Source organism: Columba livia, chromosome 1 (assembly GCF_036013475.1).
Source record: "Columba livia isolate bColLiv1 breed racing homer chromosome 1, bColLiv1.pat.W.v2, whole genome shotgun sequence".
NCBI lineage: Eukaryota > Metazoa > Chordata > Aves > Columbiformes > Columbidae > Columba > Columba livia.
This window is the reverse complement of record NC_088602.1, coordinates 144,609,670-144,629,169: the sequence shown is the minus strand read 5'-3', so window position 1 is coordinate 144,629,169 and position 19,500 is coordinate 144,609,670. Positions and strand designations below refer to the sequence as shown.

Here is a 19,500-nt window from a genome sequence, read left to right as displayed (position 1 = left end):
AGCGGTTGTGTTCCTCACTCAGTGGGCAATCTAAGACAATGCTTCCTGTAATTAATTACTTTTGAGGCAATTAACATCATCCATGATCATAATGCAAGCAACAAGGCTTCTGTTTTTTCTCGTCTCCTTAGGGAGGAAGTACAGGTCTGGGACCTGAGTCAAATAGCTTCAAGCAAGACAAGACTTGAAAAGTATGACTCCTCTTGTCCTCTGAAGGAAAGAGGAAGGGAGCAGCTCTTTGCAGACTCCAACATATAAGGTTATGACCCACTTCCCTGGTTAACCACATGAACATGATGGTGTGGTATGAGAGGCATGCATGCAAACATTGAGATATTATTTTCCTGGAGTGCTTGTCTTCTGATTAGCTAACACTCTGCTACATGGGACCTGGCTTACTTTATTGTTCCTTGAAAGTCCTGACCCGCAGGTATGGCACCACAAACTGGCCAGTGATGAGACTGGCTGGAGACTTGCGACAGGACTCAGTGGCCTCACTGAAAGGCACATATAAATGAACTGCATGAAATAATAGCGAGAAAGAGGATAGCTCATTGTGATCATGATATCTCCCTAGTGCTGCAGCAAGAGTCTTCCTTGTTTGATGAGTAAGGTGCCTGTCAGGCCATGCATGTCAGAGCCATAGCCAAGGTTGGCGACATGACAGATTGAATGATGCCAGAGCATCTGCAGGCAGAACCTTAGTTTGCCCCTGGTGATGCATGGGTGCCTGGCCTAATGGAACACATACCTGACACTGAGGCAAGCTGTTTGGAGAGCCACACAGGCTCCAAGGAGCCACAGCAAAGAAGGTGAAAAACAGAGAAAAAGGTGTTGAATAAACATCAGAATTGATGCAAGAGAAGGCAAAGTATAGTCATGCAAGAGCAAACAGCAACTGTTTTAAGTTGGTTTGAACTATTGTAAAACCGCACTCTGAGCCAGCAATGACATCCAGACTGAAACACAGGATTTCCCTGTCCTGTATGATGCTGTTGTGGCTCACTGTCTTTACTTTGTTGTCCACAGTAAACATCCTTCAACACAAGCTTTGGGCTTCTAAGTGCTCCATAAAACTGCTGAATGATCATGTGTTGATTGACCTTGCTAAGGAAGCATTGCAAATACTTGCAGTTTACAACTAGTTTAAAACTAGTCAGCAACCAGATCAGACTGGAGAGGCATTCTTCACAAAGAGAGTCCAAGTACAATTAACCGATGGTTCATAATACCTTAAGGCAATTTCTCTTTGGTTTCAACCATCTGTTTTTTTCTCTTTCAGTTCAATTCAAAGTCATTTAAATCTCACCTTAAATCATAGGACACCTTTTTCTTGATGTCAGTCTTGTTGAGCATATGTGAAGATACAGTGGTGATGGCAAATCAGGGAGTCTACTTGCTTACCATTGCTCCAGTTTAATCTCAATTGTAGAAGCATTTTTCAAAGTTGGGTGATAGAAGCCATTGCAAGATCACCTAGTAAATACTTGGCAGGCAGTGTATTAGGCACTCTTGGTCTCTGTCCTTATCTATTGTTGTAATTGAGGTTCATATATCGTACAAGAGATTAAGTTGGTGTGATTGGTCTATAAATTCTGATCTGCCTTTTACCCTCTCTAATGGTAATCATAATGTTTACCATTCTGTGGTCCTTTTGGACCTCGGCACTTGTGCTAGAGATAATCAGTTGTCTCCAGAGATTATCTGAGTCTAAGTATTCTAGTATATGTTTTCTTAGATCCTAACCGCTACAATATATATTTTATTGCATTAGTGATTAACTTGTTTTTGTCCAGTCTGTCTTGTTTCATTTATCTCCCTTATCTTAGCAAGATTTTGTGTGTAGGGTCCTCTTAGAGCACTGCATGAACTACTGAAAAATTGAAGATGAGCTTAGGCATTTAATTTGGCCAATTCTGATGCTGTACTGAGGGTAACAAGAAAGCAGTCAGGCCACCGAAATTTAAACTTCTTACATGGCTCCATAGCTGGACATGCTACAGGCCTTGCTGGAACAATTTTCTTCGTCTGCCTCTTTATTTTGGATCTGGAAAAGAATATACTGCACAAGTGAAATGAAAGTGTGAGGAATTATTTTATTAGCATAAACACCAAGGTGAGCATTCCCTGTGAAGAGAAACATATTATTCTAAGAAGAATAATGTTCCCAGGGCAGAGCAGTGCTGTGGTGGCACTGACAGGTTCTCACCTGTGTGGGTAGTGAAATGCCACACCGATATTTCAGCGACAGTCCTGGGTGCAGATTTCTGTACTGAGGCTGTCTATAAAGACTGTGTTGCTTTTAGGCAACGTCCCCACCAAGGACACACACATGTCTTGTGGGAAAACTGTTGTTCGCAGTCTGGAGAGCCAGAGGGTTGCTCTGACATGCTGGCACATCTCCGATACAGCCAACGTAAAATCTTTTCCCTCTGGAAATGTTCAAAACTGGCCTAGATGAGCAGTAACGTTCTTCAACGTTTCACATTGACCTTTAAAAGTCCCTTCCAACCCAAACTATTCTATGATTCTATACATACTAAAAGAATCAATTTTCTGGTACAGTTTTTCTGATTCTGGCAGAAAGACGTTTTGGAAGGCTATGCTTTAATTTGTGATTCTATTATCATTATGAGAAGCGTATTCTGAAACACAAAGGCTTTGTTTCTAATAAGTAGTTACTTGCCCAAACCAGGCTAGAAAAACCAGCTGTTCTAGTTTACCTGAGCTGTTTACTCTTCTAGCTTTCCTTTGCAATGTCAGTGAGAAACAGGATCTTGTTTTTCTATGTTTGTATTTTTCAGGTGCCGGGTGAATTTGTGGAGCTGGTAGGTAGATAAGTCACCACTGCTCATCTGCGCAGAGTACATTTAAAAGTGATATTGTACATATGCACCGTTCTCACTTTTCTACAGGTAACTTTTGGCATGGGACTTCACTTTGTGGTTGTAAATGCACTGCAGACACAGTTTAATGTCAACGTTCAAAATGTAGCAGAAGCTTAAACCTAAACTTGGCACCTAAAGGCCTCCTTCCAGGATTGTGGGGATGGGTTGCCAAAGTAAGTTCTCTTCAGCATTTATCTGTGCATCTCACCCACTCTTGGCATGGGATGGGCCTGTGCAGTGTGAAATGAAGTCACAGCTTCAACATAATGTTGAAATGTAATAAATTAAAGCTTCTAGCCAAATTGAACTTGTAACTGGTATGTCACTTTCAAATGAGAGAATGGCTCAGGCAGGTTCAGTGGTCTGCCCAAGCTGCAGAAGTGCTGTAATTATCCTGTGTGGTTTTTAATATCCCTGAGAAAAATTAAGTGCACTGGTTTCTAGAACTACAGTTTGCTGTCAATATGCAGCTGGCATCTAAGCATTTCAGCCATGTGAAGTGTTCATGAACAGTAAGGCAGGGTCAAAAATTGTTATTGCCAACACAGGGTGCGTTACTTGTAAAGTTCTGTGAATTCCTGTGGACATAGACATTAGACTGTCACTAAGATTGTAATTTAATTTCAAGATTAAGCTCTTCTTTTCTGTTCCAATGCAGAGAATATGCTGGAAACATAAAAGGAGAGAGCAAAAAACGTAATTTTACTGCTGGTCCTTCCTAACTCTCAATGCTTGACTTTTTTCCCTCGTTCGTGAGGACATTCTTCTTATAACCACTGTACATAAATTTGTATAGACACACACAAGCACAAACACATATAGAAAGAGACATTGAAATTTGGTGTGCCTGAACAAATTTCACACCTTACTATCAACAATATGATATGAAAGCTGTTTTGGCAAAAAGGTGCCCTTAAGCTAGCATATTGCATGAGGAAGTTCCTACAATAAGTGTGTGTGGGAGTAGCTGAATATATTTAATCTGTATTTGTCTGTCAGAAATAATAAATTAAAAACAACAAAAAAAAGTTTATAGTTATTTGACCTTGAAGGCGGAGTATCACCCAACTAACTCCTGAACCTGCTGTGCTTATAGCAGTCTGAATGATTATGAACGCAGGTAGTGCTGCTCAGAACGTTGATGCCCTTTCATATCAAGTTTGTGTAATAGCTAAATATTGAAGTGGCCAAAGTCAGGTCAGGGAGATAGAAATCACCGAAACTGCAGTCCATCCAAACTGTAAACAAGTGATGTTAAGTGACAGATCTATCCATATGCTTGTGGCCTTTCTGATCTTTTGAAAAATTTTTCCATGTCTTTGGTCACACATCTGAGATGCAGTTGTGTAGTCTTCCAAATCTGAGCCTGAGGTTTGGTCTGGGCTGCAGGACTGTCTGCATCAAGCTGGTTCACACAGCTGAGTTTAGGCATGTTGGGCTGTAGTGTGGATGGGCTACCTATACATTTGGAAAACCTATGATTTTTAACAATAAGAACAAACTATATGTTATTAAAAAAATACTGAAACAATACAATTATATGTTAGCTAATGCCTGTCTATTCCATAACTCTACAGTACACTGACCTTTCCCTTTCTTATTTCTTTCAGCAAGGATGGGAAGCTGATGTATGGCCTCCCATCCACATGTATTGGAGGAAGGCTCCACATGTACACTCAGGAGGGTTCCACAGTGTCCATCGCTGCAACAGGACATCTGTAAAGAGCAGCTTGCTTGCAAAGTGATGTATCTACTCAAACCAGGGAGGACTATTAAAACAAACAAACAAACCCCAAACAACACAACTGCAGATTTTCAAGTTAGTATACGGTTATATAACTGTGCATTTTTTAATGCAAAGATTTGATTGATATTGCTATTACTGCCTCCATCTCCACAGGGATAAGTGAGTATTGCCAAGAATAGTGATTGTTTTGTTTCTAAACTGAAACATTGAGTTGCTGTGGATATTCCCATTGCCCCAAAGAAAGGTTTTGGTAGTATCTTTGGTCTCTCTCTTTTTTTTTTTTTTTTAGGCTATAGCTCTGTATGTTCATTTCACATGCGTATGGGCTCCTAGCAGACACAGAAAATTCTACTTGATGTATCTAGTCTTTCAATTAGTTTTTTCAAAGTATTAGAAGGCTACTTCAACAACAACAAACCACCACATCAGTACTTTGCATGGAAGTGGCATGGATTGTGATCACTGGAGAGTAACCTGAGGTGCATCTTTTAGGGTAGAATGGAGTTATGTCCCTGTGGAGTTTGATGTGCTCTTCTAGATGAGGCCAGGGACAACTGGTTGTTTTTTGAAGGGCATCAAGTTCATAAAATATTTTGATGATGCCAAGAGACTTTAATTGATGAACAACAATAAATAGATTACCTTTGGGTGCAGGAATCCAGTATACTCTTCAAGAACAGGTAAAACTTGTTGCTCTCTGTTGGAATGATAAAGGACTCAGCATTCCGATTCAATGTGAATCACACAAAGCCATTTATTACAGAAACAAGCCTCCTTATATATGCAACTGTTCTCTAATAATGCATCCACGCTCCAAGCATGGATTCGCTAAATGAGTATCATGGGCTGTCCACGCGCTGGAGTCTCACTGATGATAGGTCCGATGACTCATGCCATGTTGGGGCCCCATTAATAAAGAGACGCGCCTCTTTCTCACAGCAGATTCTGTTCTCAGCTTCTGGAAGTGGCCTTGAGATTCCTTTGAGCCTGACTAATTCAACAACAAATCTCCATCTATCAAAACCCCGCCACAGCTCTCTTCCTGCAGTATATTCTAAACCATAATATCTACATGGAGAATAAGATTTGAGCACGGTGTTCAGGTTGTTGTTTCCTCTGTACTTTTGTGTATGCGGAGGCTTAGACATAAAATACTAAAGGGTAGTTCTGTATCCAAATGGCATTTTGTGATTTTTCCTTAAAGTGCCTACATACTTTAGGAATAAAAATTCCATTTTTTTTTTTACATGCAACTCATGATGGTAACTAGGCTCCTTTAAGGCCACAAACATTGAAAGGAAGGCTCTAGGGTAAAGTTATTCTACTTGCTGAGGTTTTTGGTGATCCTTAAAACACTTATCTTCACTTACTCAATTATTTGCATCTGGACTATTCGCTTGTGCTCTGCACAAGCATTTCAGTTTTGTAAGGCCAGGACTAACTCCCCTATTACTAGTTAAAGCTGACTAGTTCATTTATTTTCACAGAACTATAGCAGAGGTTGGTCAACACAGCATAACTGCTGAGATGTGGGGCTTTCAGCACATATTCGTTAAATTTTACATCAACTAAGAAAGAAACACGAGATTTATGCTGTAAACAAACTGCCTCCAACTTCACGACTGCTGTTAGAATAGCAGATTTCTGTGGTGTTCTTCCTGGGGTAGGAGGGGAGGCATAAGAGGTAAATTACTTCGGTATTAAGTTCTTTCATATGATTTCTTAAAACTGTACTGTTCCCTCCTGAGCTGTTATACCTGTTCCTCCCTTTTGCTTTGTTCAGCATTTACTAAGTGACAGATGCAGCACAAACCTTACCTATATATTAACTGTTACCCACAGGCCCAAACCTTTTCCCATTCCCCTTACCTAACTAGGAATTAGGTTTCTAAATATGCTTAAAATCTATGCTCAGCCTCCATGGGCACTTGTTTAATCCATCAGTTGTTTTACCCTGTTCCCAAGTAAGCTAGTGTCTATAACTCAAAGCTGTTGAAAATCAAGAAGCAGAATAAAACTGAGGCAGAGTTAACATATCAGTTACAAAATTAGTTGCAGAAGCTCCAAAATTTGAAATGAAGCAGACTCTACATCACATTGTTATCTTTCTCTCCTTTCCTCCATGATTTTATCTCTAGGAAAAAAAATGAGAATAATGAAGACTCATAAATCCAAATTAATCTACGCATCCAAGTCCTAGTACTTCAACTAATGATAACCTACTTTTTACCTATTGAATGTGGTAATTTACATCCACAGTAACTATAATGAAATAAACCAGTGTCACATTATACTAACATCAGCACCGAGGGCTCAAGGCTTGGATCCATCTGGAAGCCATTAATTGATTACAGCCAGTGAAAGCAGCCAATGAACAAGGTTAGGTTTCCTCCTTATCTGAGGCCTTTTTTACAATTGGCTGCGTTTCTCATTCATCAGCTGGGCAAGACTCAAAATCCTTTAAGAGGTGGGACTGCTTCTTGATGTGAGGGTCATATGTAAGCTCCTGGTTAGTGAGTTGACTAAAGGAATTTCCAAAGTTGGCCTGTTCTGACTGATGGTGGCTATTACAGCTGTAATATGAGAGTTATACTGAAAGGAGAAGACAAAAGAATAAAAGGGAAGGGAGCTGTCACAGTTATGAAAAATCAATGCTCAAGCAAAAGTACAGTAGATTCTGAAAACAGATATGGGGAAGCTCTTTTGTAGTGATGATTTTAAGACCTGCTTCAGGAAAGCCTGTAAGTTAGGTTTGTTTTTTTCTTTTTCTTAACATGTACCTTTCCATTCATGAAAGAGACATATGAAATTTCATTGAGGCAGAACTGTTGGCTTAATTGGAACAACAAGAAGGAAGTACAGACGCATTCAAAAACTGTGAAAAACTATTTGTTTTGCTGTTAAGGTTTGTGGTAGACAATAAGAAAGGGATTTTTTTAATTCTAGTACAAGGTCTAAACCTCTTGTTCTACTGTCATTGGTCAAACCAAATTAATGCTAATGTTAGCTGGAACAAATGTAGCTCTGGTCTGCTTCCTGCAGCACATGGTGTTTGGGTCCCCAACTAGCGGATGAGATTGCAAATGTTTCTTAGTCCTAAGCTAAAGTTAGCTCAAAGAATTTACCTTTCTATCCCCATGAAAATAAACTGGTTTGTTATTCTTTCACTTTACACCGAGAAGCTTTTAAATTCCTGTAGGAATTATATTGTACTAGAGGGGAGCAAACACAGAAGCACCACTGAAATGTCACCTGCTGTCAGCAACTGTCTTGGTTGCACTGGAGATACCACCATTTGCACTGTGAACAGGGTAGGAAATATGTAGTTACTTTGCCATTTTTTTCTAGCCAAGTCTTCAAAAGTGTTAAGGGTGGAGCATCTCTGACCTCTCTGGGTAGCCATTTCTAGTGTGACATCACTGTCTTGGTAAGATTTTTTTTTTCCTAATACCTACCCTAAATCTCCCAAACCTCAGAATGATGCTGTTGCCTTGTTGCCTTGTTCCCCCTTGCTTTACCACCTATCACTATGTGACAAGTTTGGTTTTGTCATCTCTGGGGTTTATTTTCAAGTACTGGTAGGTTGCTTTACATCACCACTTCGCCTACTCTTGACCAGACCAAAAAAGCCCATGTCCTTCAACCTTTTCTTTCAGATTATGTGCTTTAGGTTTCTCACCACCTTCGTAGCTCTCTGCTGGATCCTCTCCAGTTTCTTGGCATGTCCCTTCTTGAACTAGGAGGGTTCAAGTCACAGCGCTGCAGTGCAGTATTCTTTCCCTGCCAAATGAGGGTAACAACTTCCTTTGGTCTGCTGGTCCCGCCTCTCCTAACATAGCCCATTATGCCATGTCCCCGGTTCACAATGTAAGAGCACTGTTGTGTGAAATTTCACTTGGTGTCTGCTCTAACTCCCAGGCCCTTTTCAGCAGGGACTTTTCTCAATTCCAGCCAGCACTGACATCTGGGTTTATTCCACCTGCAGTTTGCACTTCTTGAACACTGAGATCTATGTTGTCACAGAATCACAGAATGTTAGGGATTGGAAGGGACCTCAAAAGATCATCTAGTCCAATCCCCCTGCCAGAGCAGGAACACCTAGATGAGGTTACACAGGAATGTGTCCAGGAGGGTTTTGAATGTCTCCAGAGAAGGAGACTCCACAACCTCCCTGGGCAGCCTGTTCCAGTGCTCTGTCACCCTCACTGTGAAGAAGTTACTTCTCATATTTAGGTGGAACCTCCTGTGTTCCGGTCTGAACCCATTACCCCTTGTCCTACCACTGGTTGTCACCGAGAAGAGCCTGGCTCCATCCTCGTGACACTCACCCTTTATATATTTGAAAACATTAATAAGGTTACTCCTCAGTCTCCTCTTCTCCAAGCTAAAGAGACCCAGCTCCCTCAGCCTTTCCTCATAAGGGAGATGCTCCACTGCCTTAACCACCTTTGTTGCCCTGCGCTGGACTCTCTCTGGCAGTTCCCTGTCCTTCTTGAACTAAGTGGCCCAGAACTGGACACAATATTCCAGATGTGGTCTCACCAGGGCAGAGTAGAGAGGAAGGAGAACCTCTCTCGACCTACTAACAACCCTCCTTCTAATACACCCCAGGATGCCATTGGCCTTCTTGAGCCGGTGTGTCCAAATGAGTGTCTCTGTTGTAGATCCTAACACAGCTTAGTCTCGTTTCCACTCCCAAGGAAGGCCATAGTATTCCTAGGAAACTTGATTTTGCAAAACTTATAGCCTGTTTCTTTTGTTTAATATTCACATCCAAACCTGAAGTTCTCTTTGCACTTCTTCAGTTACATGTAATACTCTTGGATTGAAAAATCACTGATATCTCCACTGGTAAGCCCAGACCAAATCCTCTATCTAGTGCAGGCATTAGCAGTAGCAGTGTGGCTGTGAGAGCAGCATGCCTGCATTTTGGAGAGACTGACAAGAATAGATATTAAAAGAAATAAAATGTTTGTTTTGTAAAGTGACAAGTTGATTTGGTGTGGATGGAAGAGCTGACCACCTGTAATGATACATGGATAATGTATGTGATAACAGGGATCAGTGCTCTACTCAAACATGCCTGTCTGTGGGATACTAATGAAAGAACAGGATTGCAAAGCTCCTGAGCCCCTAAAACTATTTGTGTTTAAGGAGAAGCATTTAAAAACTAGAAGCCAATTAACATAAAGGATTTTTAAACATGATAAATCACATGTTGCTGTATTGCTTGAAAAAAAAAAAAAAGTTATAGAAAGCTTTTAACAGAACTTGAAAATCCAAGATGTAGTGATTTAATTTTTTTTACAACCTGCAATTTTTTTGACATTGTTGTTTATATCAAACTGTAAGCTCAGTTTTCACATAACTACCCATCCCAAGCCCCAAAAGTCCCTTAGAATAGGCAGCTGTTTATGGACACAGGTGTCTCAAATAAGAAGCCTTTTTATAAAGACTCCAAACAGACCTTCTGTTATGAAATCTCTATAGTGGATGCAGTTATCAGTCACGCGCAAAGAACTATGTACTGCACAACACAGGTGTGAGAAACCCGTTGTATCTCCTTACCTATAAATTACAATGGCCAGAGCTATGCAGGGAAGGGTTCACAGGTTTGAAAAAGTCATAGTGGGAAGAAGAAAATGGCAAGTGAGGCAATGTGGGGATGGTCTGCTAAATTCAGCCATGGGTGACAGCCAGTGACAGTTGAACGAGCTGGCATCAAGAGGGGATACAAGCTTCTAGATACCACTTTACACAGAAATGATGGGGTATTTCCACAAACCACCACCTCAGACTTTGTGGTATGTTGCTGAGAGGTGTGTTTGGAGAAATATGGACAACTAGAACAATATTGCTGAAGATGCTTCCCATCGAAGCTCTTCAGGGAGTAATAAATAGGCATAAGATAGATGTTTGCCACATCTCTCTTGTCCCTTCAGAAATTATCTTGCATGTGAACAGAGTTTCAGTGAGCTGGACTGTATCTCCTGATACATTCCAGTGAAATGGCAGGTTGCAATGCAAGCCTGAGAGCTTCTGAATCCTCTTACCACTGACAATGCGCTATCTGTTATTTTAGGGGTATCCCTTACAGGGCCCATGTTTTTAAATTCCCTCTCCATCCCCTGGAGATTCTGTTCTTTGTATGGTACTGGTACTGCAAACACCTGTGTGCGTGTGTCTGTGTGGAGCTTTCCTGCACTGTTGTGACCTTAACCCTCCCCACCTGGGGAGAGACTGTAAACCTGTGAGCAACCATTGTATTAACACAACTACTGTAATGAAGAAGAACCCAAACAGATGTATATGTCTTTGTTTTGGCAAGAAAATCCTCAAGCCACATTTGCGATATCCTTTGTTTCACGAACCTCCCTTCCATCCACTCTGTCCTGACTTTTGTGTGCCTGGTAATGTATTTTGGGTTATATGGAGGTAAGCAATATGTTACTCTGACTTCACTGCTGAATTTAGAGGAGGTGAAACTGACTTAGATGTGGGAGCAGAGATGGGACTGCCGAATTATTTCTGCTTGCATCTGTGTCAGTGAGATGTCACCCTCAGAGATTGTCTGCTAAGCCAGAGCAAAAATCATTTGTACTTTATAACATGTTTGCAGTTTTCAGCAAGCCTGTTGTACAAAGAGATTCTAAAAAAAAATTATTTATTCTGGATGGGGATGGACAAAGAATAATAATTTGCTTAATTTAGGGGGATAGTTATTGTTTTGGGCCAGAAAGAGAAAAAATGTTGGGAACATCTTCACAGAAACCCTTCTTCTCTTTTCCTCCTTGCCTTCCTCTTCTTACCTGAAAAACCTATGTTAAATAACATGAATATAGAATTTAAAATGGACAGCAGCATAAGTCAGTGTAAACTATGGGCTGTTTGCTGTCCTTTCTGTGAAGGTGGCAGGTCAAGCTGGGGCTTCACTTGCATCCAGAGCACTGGAACAGGCTGCCCAGAGATGTTGTGGAGTTTCCTTCTCTGGAGACATTCAAAACCCACCTGGACACATTCTTGTGTGATCTGTTCTAGGTGAACCTGCTTTAGCAGGGGTGTTGGACCAGGTGATCTCCAGAGGTCCCTTTGAACCCCAACCATTCTGTGATTCTGCTGTTTTGGGGACTGTCTGGGGTCAATGAAAGAAACCTTGCCAGTGGTGCTGTTAGCAGTCAGGATAGTGTTTTCCTGCCCAAACCACAGGGTCATGAGCATTTAACAAGAATTTCATGTTTAACAAGGATTTTGTTAAAATCCTTCTTAATCCTTAAAATCAGCACACTGATTTTAATTTTTTTCTTAGCTGTGTGTCTACAGAGGAAAAAAAATCCAAGCCAAGGCCCTACAACCAGACCACATGAGTGGGAACAGTAGCAGAGAAAAATATATATCTGTTGCAGGTGGCTGGTACAAACTTATGAGAGATCAGGGACCATTGTCCAGGGTTACACCTTATTTACCTTTGTTTTCTTTCCTGGCTGGGAATCAATTAACTGCTGTTTGCCAACTTTAATGGAGAACCTGAGAGCAAATGAGAGCTGGGATGGGCCAGGGGTGGTTGCCATGAGCTGGGCTGCTCTCTGGCCCTGTGGGGAAGGCAAGTATGTGCCACAGCAGGGCAGATGACACGTGCCTGCCGTTTTGTTGTTGGAGTCATACAGTGAAACTCTCACGTGGACCAGTAAATGTTCTTCCAAAGCTGCTCCAGTGCTGTGATGCGGTGGAACATGCTATGGGTGCTGGGCTTTTTTATTTTAATTCGTCTCTTCCTGAGTTACAACAGTAGGATTTGAAAGTACTTTTCCATTGAAAAATACACAAAATGGTAACAGTGGGGTCCAACTTTTAAATCTACATATAAACATCTTCTTAGATCAAGTCACCTCAGTTTCTTATGCTTTTTCTCTCCTTTATTTTTTTTTAAAGCCAATGTAACAAGTCTACATCTGTATCCACCGTGGTAGATGTGAAGAACACAAGGTTGCCTGTAAAACACAGGTCCATGTCTCTCAGGTGTACTAAATACCTCTTTTTTAATAGGTGAGCATATTATAGACTAGAGAATTTATTGTGTCCTGCTTACTATCCATAATTACCTCCACAATAACTTAATTATAACCCCAAGCCCCAGTAATGGTGAATCTGTCAGTCTTTCGTCATAACAGGAGAAAATAACTGATCTAATTAGGAAGAAGGTCCTTGGTAGACAGGTGATCTGCAGTGCTTGTTCAGAAAGCACAGCACTGGTCAGGCTGCCAGCTGGCAGATGTGGCTGCACAAGAGACAAGTGCCAGACCACTGTTGGCTTCCCCCAGCTCAGTGTGCAGGACTACAGAAACCTGCAAAACAAAATGCCTTATCTATGCCCAGCCCCTAAACCTTGGAAATATCTACTCCAGCTTCATGTTTGTTCCACATACAAGTTGAGAAGGGAGTTTTGTGGAACGTGGTCAGGGTTATCCTGAGATAAGTCCTCCTTGCTGGAGATGCTGGAATTGCCTCTGACCCTGCATCTAGACGGTCTTACTTTCTGCCAAATGAATTTCAGAGCTTCTGAAATTTCTCCTTTCTTTTCCACACTACTCACTTGACCTTTCTCACTTTCACAGTTTACTCCCCTCATAACTTTTTTGCCAAGATAGCATTTGCTGCCTGACCCTGTCTGGTAACACTTCTCACTGGAGGTTTGGTATCCCTCCTCTCTCACCAGAGAGAAGCCAGCTCCCTTCCTTCCTCCCCATGCTCTGGCTTCCCTGTCCCTTCCTCAGTGACCTGTGCTGCCAGTCTCATCTCTTTCAAATGCCTCTGCTCCAACCTTTCACACCAGAAGACAGATTTTCCTCCACCTCTTTGTGTCACTTAAGCTGTGCCAAAGCTTTTGCAATAATGCCTGCAGGAGCATTACTGCTATGCAAAGCATCACTTATTGACTTCCAGGTTTTAAGTATTTTTGGGTTGACTAATAGCATAATTAAAAATGAACAAACAAACAAACAACCCCCCCAAAACCTACAGCAATTCCTGTAATCACAGTTTTCATGTTAAGCGTGAAGTAGGAGCTGGATAATACACTTAATCCAACCTGCTAGCGAATAGAGAGAGCTGACACCCTGTCCCTCCTCAGGGTAAAGGTTGTCTGTGAAAACCTCCATTGTTCTCTCTGCAGCATCCTGCCTGTTACCCTCTTGTAACTGCAATGCAAAAGCAAAGGTAACCACAGCAAAAATGCACCATATGACCTGCCCCAGCTATGCTGCTGGGCAACATTTTAATTACAAAGGGGAAGTTCTATGATGAAAAAGAGTAATTCCTCTTCATACTATTTCCTCCCTTTTATTTAACAGCTTTTTTTTTTTTTCTATGCAGTCTGTTTTAATCTCAGTTACAAATAATCCCACTTTCCAAGGTTCTTCAGCCTTAAGAAGTTGTGTGGTTTAAACTTGTGCAGTTTTTAGTGCCCAGTTTTGTCTTAAACTCCAGTGTGCTCATGTGCTCTGAGACGCAGTGTGCTTTCCAGAGAGAGTTCAACACTGATACTACAATATTACTGATTTATTTTGTTATTATTCCAAGCCAAACACAGCTATTCTGACTGTGGCCCACTATCTCATGACCTTCACAGGCTTCAGAAAGTTTTTGAACTTTCTGAAAGATATTACCCTCTTAGCCAGCAGCAAAAAAATCCCCCTCTGTCTTCATCATTTGTCTGTGTTTGCCCAGTGGCTCAGGCTTGGCTATTTCATTTCTTGGTGAACACAAAGTAAGACATATTTTTGAGGGTCAAACAATGCCCTTAGATCTCTCTAGAACTGAAATCTCTTCTTTAACTTACAGGAGTTCTCAGATATCTAAACACATTCAAGGCAGTAGTGGTGTCCTTCTGATCTCCAAAAAGCAAGAGCAAGCTGGTGAGTCTTGAGACCAACACCTTTCAAGGTATAAGTGATGGCAGGTTGGCTGGTAGTCCTACGGCTGACTACAGCTCAGAGATGGCAAAACACAGGCAAAGGTAAGAGAGACCCTTGTACAATTTCAGAGGAAATATGTGGTCAACATGGAAAAAAGAGCCCACTGATGAGTGTTTGCAGCTGGTGTCCCTGTTCCCTTTCACAATCATGGTGCTGCCTGCCCTGTGACCAAGGGCATGGGCATGTTCAGAAGGCCTGGGGGGAATTTGCAGTATTGGCTCTAAGCTGTAGCTGAAAAGGACATATAAGGCAAAGGCCTACTTCGTCTCATTGATAGCCATGGATATTCAGGCTTGTCTGAGAGATAACTAAGAATAATAGGATACAAATAAGGGAATGGGAGCTTAGGTTGAATAATGGAAAAATTTGCAACAAATGTTACATTCCTAAACTTGAATTATTTACAGTCACACTGGGCACAACACTGGAAGACACAGCTGAAGAACGGATGCAAGCAATCTCTAATTTCTGATCCTGAGATGACAATACCTTTACTGTATATAATAAAACTGTTCTGGCTCTGAACACGTGAAATAGGATAAAATGGGCTTATTTCCTCATAATATGCAAACCTATTAACATATCCAAAGCATGACTGTAGAGAATGGCAAAACCCTGCTGTATGTATACTATCTGGTATAAACTCGCTTTTTATCTTTTGTATAGTTGAGCAAATCTCCCTACATTTTTTTTCAGGGGGAAAATGCTGTGCAACATCTAAACCAACATGTTAAAAGCAGACTCACAGGGTTATATCCACACCTGATTCTTCAAGCCTTGTCCTTGATGCACTGTGATGTTGAGCTAAACATGCGTTTTCTCCAGCCCGATTTCTGCTGCTACTTCCAGATCTTTTTCTCATGTCAGATGATGCCTTAAGGTCATGTTATCTTCCCCACGGGTTGGGTCTAGAGTTTGAGTCAGGAATGCAAATTGAGGTTTTAATCAGTAGCAATTAAAGTAAAAGAAAGGAAGAGCAGCTGCTGGAGTTGAAATAACTTACTTAACATCAGCCTCATCACTTTGCATAGCTTGTGTGTGATTTACCCTGTGACTGTGCTCATTAGGCCATGAACCATCCCCCAAGGGGGCTGTGAAGTGATACTGTTGGGATTTTTGGTCCTGAGCCTTAAGGACAGGAAAAGGCAAGCTGGAGCCTAAGGGCTAAACATGGTAAGAAGCAAATGGGCAGCCTGAGGTACAATCCATCAGCTTTACTGAGTTGCCTTTTGAGGATGTGCTGCCAGGCTGAGCAGTGGCAAGGGAACGGGCTGGCATTTTTGTATCATGGCTCATGATGGTGTCACTTCATCTCACCTCTGGTTTTGTACGGACCCAGCAAGGAGGGTTGAACCTTTCTTAATATGTAACATGTTCCTACTCAAAAGATGCTCTCCCTCTTCCCCCTCTACAAAATGCCATGTAACCTAAACCCTATGTCTGTGCACAATATAATGCAATATTTTATGTAGTTTAATTCTATCTAGCAAGGAAGAGAGGAGAAAAAGCTTTAATATTTAGAAGCAATGACAGCAGGAAAAAGGTAGGAGGATGAAATGGGGAAAGGAATGACTAATTCTCATGCAATGAATTAATGTCTATATTCTGTGGTATCTACTACAATATTATCCATACTAAGGAAGAGTTTCCACTAAAACAATTCAGTGAAAGGTGTTTGCACTGGATTGTAGTTAAAACACTATGTCAAGATAGCAGGATCTGGTGTCCGTTCTTGGTTCAACCAAACACTTTTTAGATGCTACCCAGCACGCTTAAATTCAAGGTCTCAGGTCTCTGTAATATTTCTTAAATCCAAGACTATGGTGAGGATGATCCCAATAACGTTTGAGATCTCCAGTGATGATATGGCCCATGGTAAAGTTTTCTGGCAAAGACCAATTAAAGAGGGGTGAAGACAGAGGATGCCAGGTGCTTTGATAGGTCAGCAATACTGCACAAAGAGAGCTGTAACAGATTTTGTAAGTAAAAATAAATTGTTTGCAGAAGCACGCTGATGTCAAAAGGAGCATTACACAGCTTGCCTTCAGGAACACTCTCCTGTTGTAGAAAAGTCTAAGTCTCTGCACCTAGATTAAATTTAGATATGAATTTGCTTTTTTAAAGGAAGGGCTAAGGCTTGAAAATTTGCATCACAGCAAGTAGGTTCACTAATAATAACAAAGACCAAAGACAGACTTTTTGCATTAGAGAGAATACTTTATTATTTCTCTGACTAACATTGTTTGCTTTCTTTGGATTCCTGCTGAAATGTTTTTGATTGCATACAAGTAGGAGATCAGTTGTACTAAGGTGTGTCATTGTTTCTCATCCCTGTTTATAGCTTTCAGTTGTTGCCCAGTCTGATATTCTTCCTTGTGACTTCTGAACACTGTTGGATTTTAAAGGGACGCTGCCAATAGAAACAACCCCAAAAGTTTGCACCCCATTCTTAGGGACATCTTACTGGGACTTAGATATCTTAAGAAGGGCATTTGAAAATGCTCAAAAAATGCCCAGCATTGGTCTCTTTTTCTTTTCTCTTTTTTGAATAGCGTGTGGGTTTCACAGAACTAAACCAATACTCAGGTGTTTCTGGAAGCCCCCTTCCTGACCTTTAGGCTGCTGATCTTCACTCCTGTGCTGCTCTGTATTTAGGTTTACTCTATGTATATTAATTGTGCCTATTGCTACTTTTTTGGACAGTAAAAGCATATGTGTCTGGGTTTCCTGGTGTTTATTCATTCATGGCATACACGGTGTTACTTGGGTAAACAAGTCAGAAGAAGAAGTTAGATTTTAATTGTCTGTTTTCTATCATATTTTTTAAAAAATTATAAAAACAATTTCCTTGACATGCAGTGTTGTAAGTTCCCCTCCCCTGTGTTGCTTTTGGATCTGGAGTATTTTGAAAACAAACCTCTTAAAAAAACAATAGTATTTTTAAAACCTCTTACTGGAATGCATTTGATTTGAGTTATTCAAAGCAAATGCGGAGGACTAACAGCCCTATGAAAATGATCTGTGATGGGAAAGCAGGGCTGTTTGCCTACCTCCCCAGGACACGTTCTGTTTTGCACGCACATGTGGAACTTCCTGGGAACCCTATGAGAACTATGTGCACCCACCAGCAGAATTTAGCTTGCCAGTATCCAGAAATATGTTTGGACATAGGGCAATGTCACAATTGGCTGGTTGCAAATTTCTGGCAGGAGCAAGACCTTTGGCCAGGAGTGTTGAAATGAACAGGCTTGATGATCTCCTCTGTGAGGTCCCTACTCAAAGGACTGTGCGTCCCTTTCTGGATAGGAGGAGCTGTAATAGCTGCTGTACCAGTAGCTCAGCGTGGGCGTACAGGACGGGCTCCATTTCTGCGGGAAGGATTGTAAATACATACGCCAAAGTCCTGGTTGCCATAAATGTAGCTTAGCTCCCCTGATTTCGGAAGAGACCATGTCAGCTGATAATCCAATCCACAGAGTTTTATATATGAGTATCCTGTTGGTTTAATGGACAATTTAACTACAGGTTTGTTGAGACAGATCTCGCTTACTAAAGGTATCAGATGGGGTTTTTTAGTGCTTCTTTTCCCTCTCTGAGGATCATATCATGCCTTTAAGTACTCAGGAATTTTTCTTCTCCTGTTACCTATTCCCACATGTGCAGACATAGTCCTTTGGTTATCACGTTGCATGTAATTGCTGTAGGGAGAAGGATGATTTCAAGTAAGAGAATATGAAGCAGGATCAGATGAATTCCTTAAGCAGCACAGAGCCTTATCTCTTCTGTGTGTGTATCTGTTTCTTCAAAAATAAAGGCGAGACTCCACTCCCTTTACTATATATAGATTAGCAATAGAATCTTTTTGAAAAAACAATTTTCTTAAAGTAATCACTGAATCACCAGCAGCTAACTCTTCCACCAGTTAGCAAAGAATGATGGATCTAAAGTCAGCCCAAAGTGTCTGAAATATATTGGTTCTAGTTAAAACCCTTTCTGGACACAGTTCTAAATTCCAACAGCCATGTCAGGGAGGATGAGAGGAACAAGGTATGATAAGACCTATGTAAAATCAGTTTTGTTGCTGTTGCTAATGAAATCTCAAAGAAAAGAGGCTTAAGAACCAGTGAGCACATGTATACAAGCAATACAAAAAAATAATAATTTCAACTTGATTGGTGCTTTTATAATGCAGGTAGTGAAACAGCTTATTGTGAATACTTACAGAATCTGGAGATTCTTATTTAGCATGTGGGAAGAAACAAAAGGGTGAAAAAGTACTATGTCCTGAGCAGTGCACTTGATGATTACCCACTGTACAAAATGATCTTTATGAAACAGTCTGAAAAGAATTTGCTGCCAATCAGCATTACAAACCCCTCTGTGTAAATGCCTGTTAAACAAAATGCAGTCACCTGAAGCTCTGACTAGTGGTTAACCTGGATGAAACTTCACCTTAGATGTCCTGAAGAATCCATCTTTGGTTATTCATATATTGATATAAGCTTCTCAAATTGAAATATACAGTGACAACAAAGTGATTAGGATTAAAACCACAAAACAGTTATCCTCTGGTCACTCAAGTCCTATATAAAACCAGCCCCTTTTTTCTGAGATACTTCCTGATTGATGATGGCAACACCAATCACGTGAAGATAGTTACGTTAATTGATGTGTAATCTCATTTGTCTTCAGTGGTGTTACGCTCTGATTCAATCTTTTAGTGAGTTATAGGCTTTTGTGGTCCGACTGTTGATGAAATCCGCCTTCTTAAAGTCAGCCTTTGGAATGAAAGAAACAGAATAATTCGTTATCTTCAGTGCCAATTCTGCAAGGGAAGGGTGGGTTCAGAGCTGTCTAAAAGGGTACAGGCAGAGTCCTCCACAATCAGCAGAGA

At 41.0% G+C, this 19,500-nt stretch overlaps 1 protein-coding gene and 1 long non-coding RNA gene across 4 annotated transcripts in view; one reads left to right on the top strand and one right to left on the bottom strand.

Annotated features, from left to right (window-relative positions):
* Nucleotides 1-2,208: 2,208 nt before the first annotated feature.
* Nucleotides 2,209-16,252, top strand: LOC135575768 (uncharacterized). Of its 3 annotated transcripts, XR_010467036.1 has the most exons (5): nucleotides 2,209-2,915; nucleotides 4,499-4,707; nucleotides 12,565-12,678; nucleotides 14,473-14,647; nucleotides 15,014-16,252. It is a non-coding gene; the product is annotated as an uncharacterized LOC135575768 (long non-coding RNA). The 3 variants fall into 3 exon arrangements; XR_010467034.1 differs by lacking the exon at nucleotides 15,014-16,252 and having other exon boundaries at nucleotides 14,473-14,825; XR_010467035.1 differs by lacking the exons at nucleotides 12,565-12,678; nucleotides 15,014-16,252 and having other exon boundaries at nucleotides 14,473-14,825.
* A 550-nt stretch (nucleotides 16,253-16,802) lies between these two features.
* The window catches only part of PKP2 (plakophilin 2), a 49,128-nt gene continuing 46,430 nt past the window's right edge, over nucleotides 16,803-19,500 (bottom strand). The window contains exon 13 of the mRNA XM_065034745.1: nucleotides 16,803-19,384. Within this exon, the coding sequence (XP_064890817.1) occupies nucleotides 19,316-19,384 (69 nt within the window). The 3' untranslated portion in view covers nucleotides 16,803-19,315. The remainder of the gene's footprint in view (nucleotides 19,385-19,500) is intronic.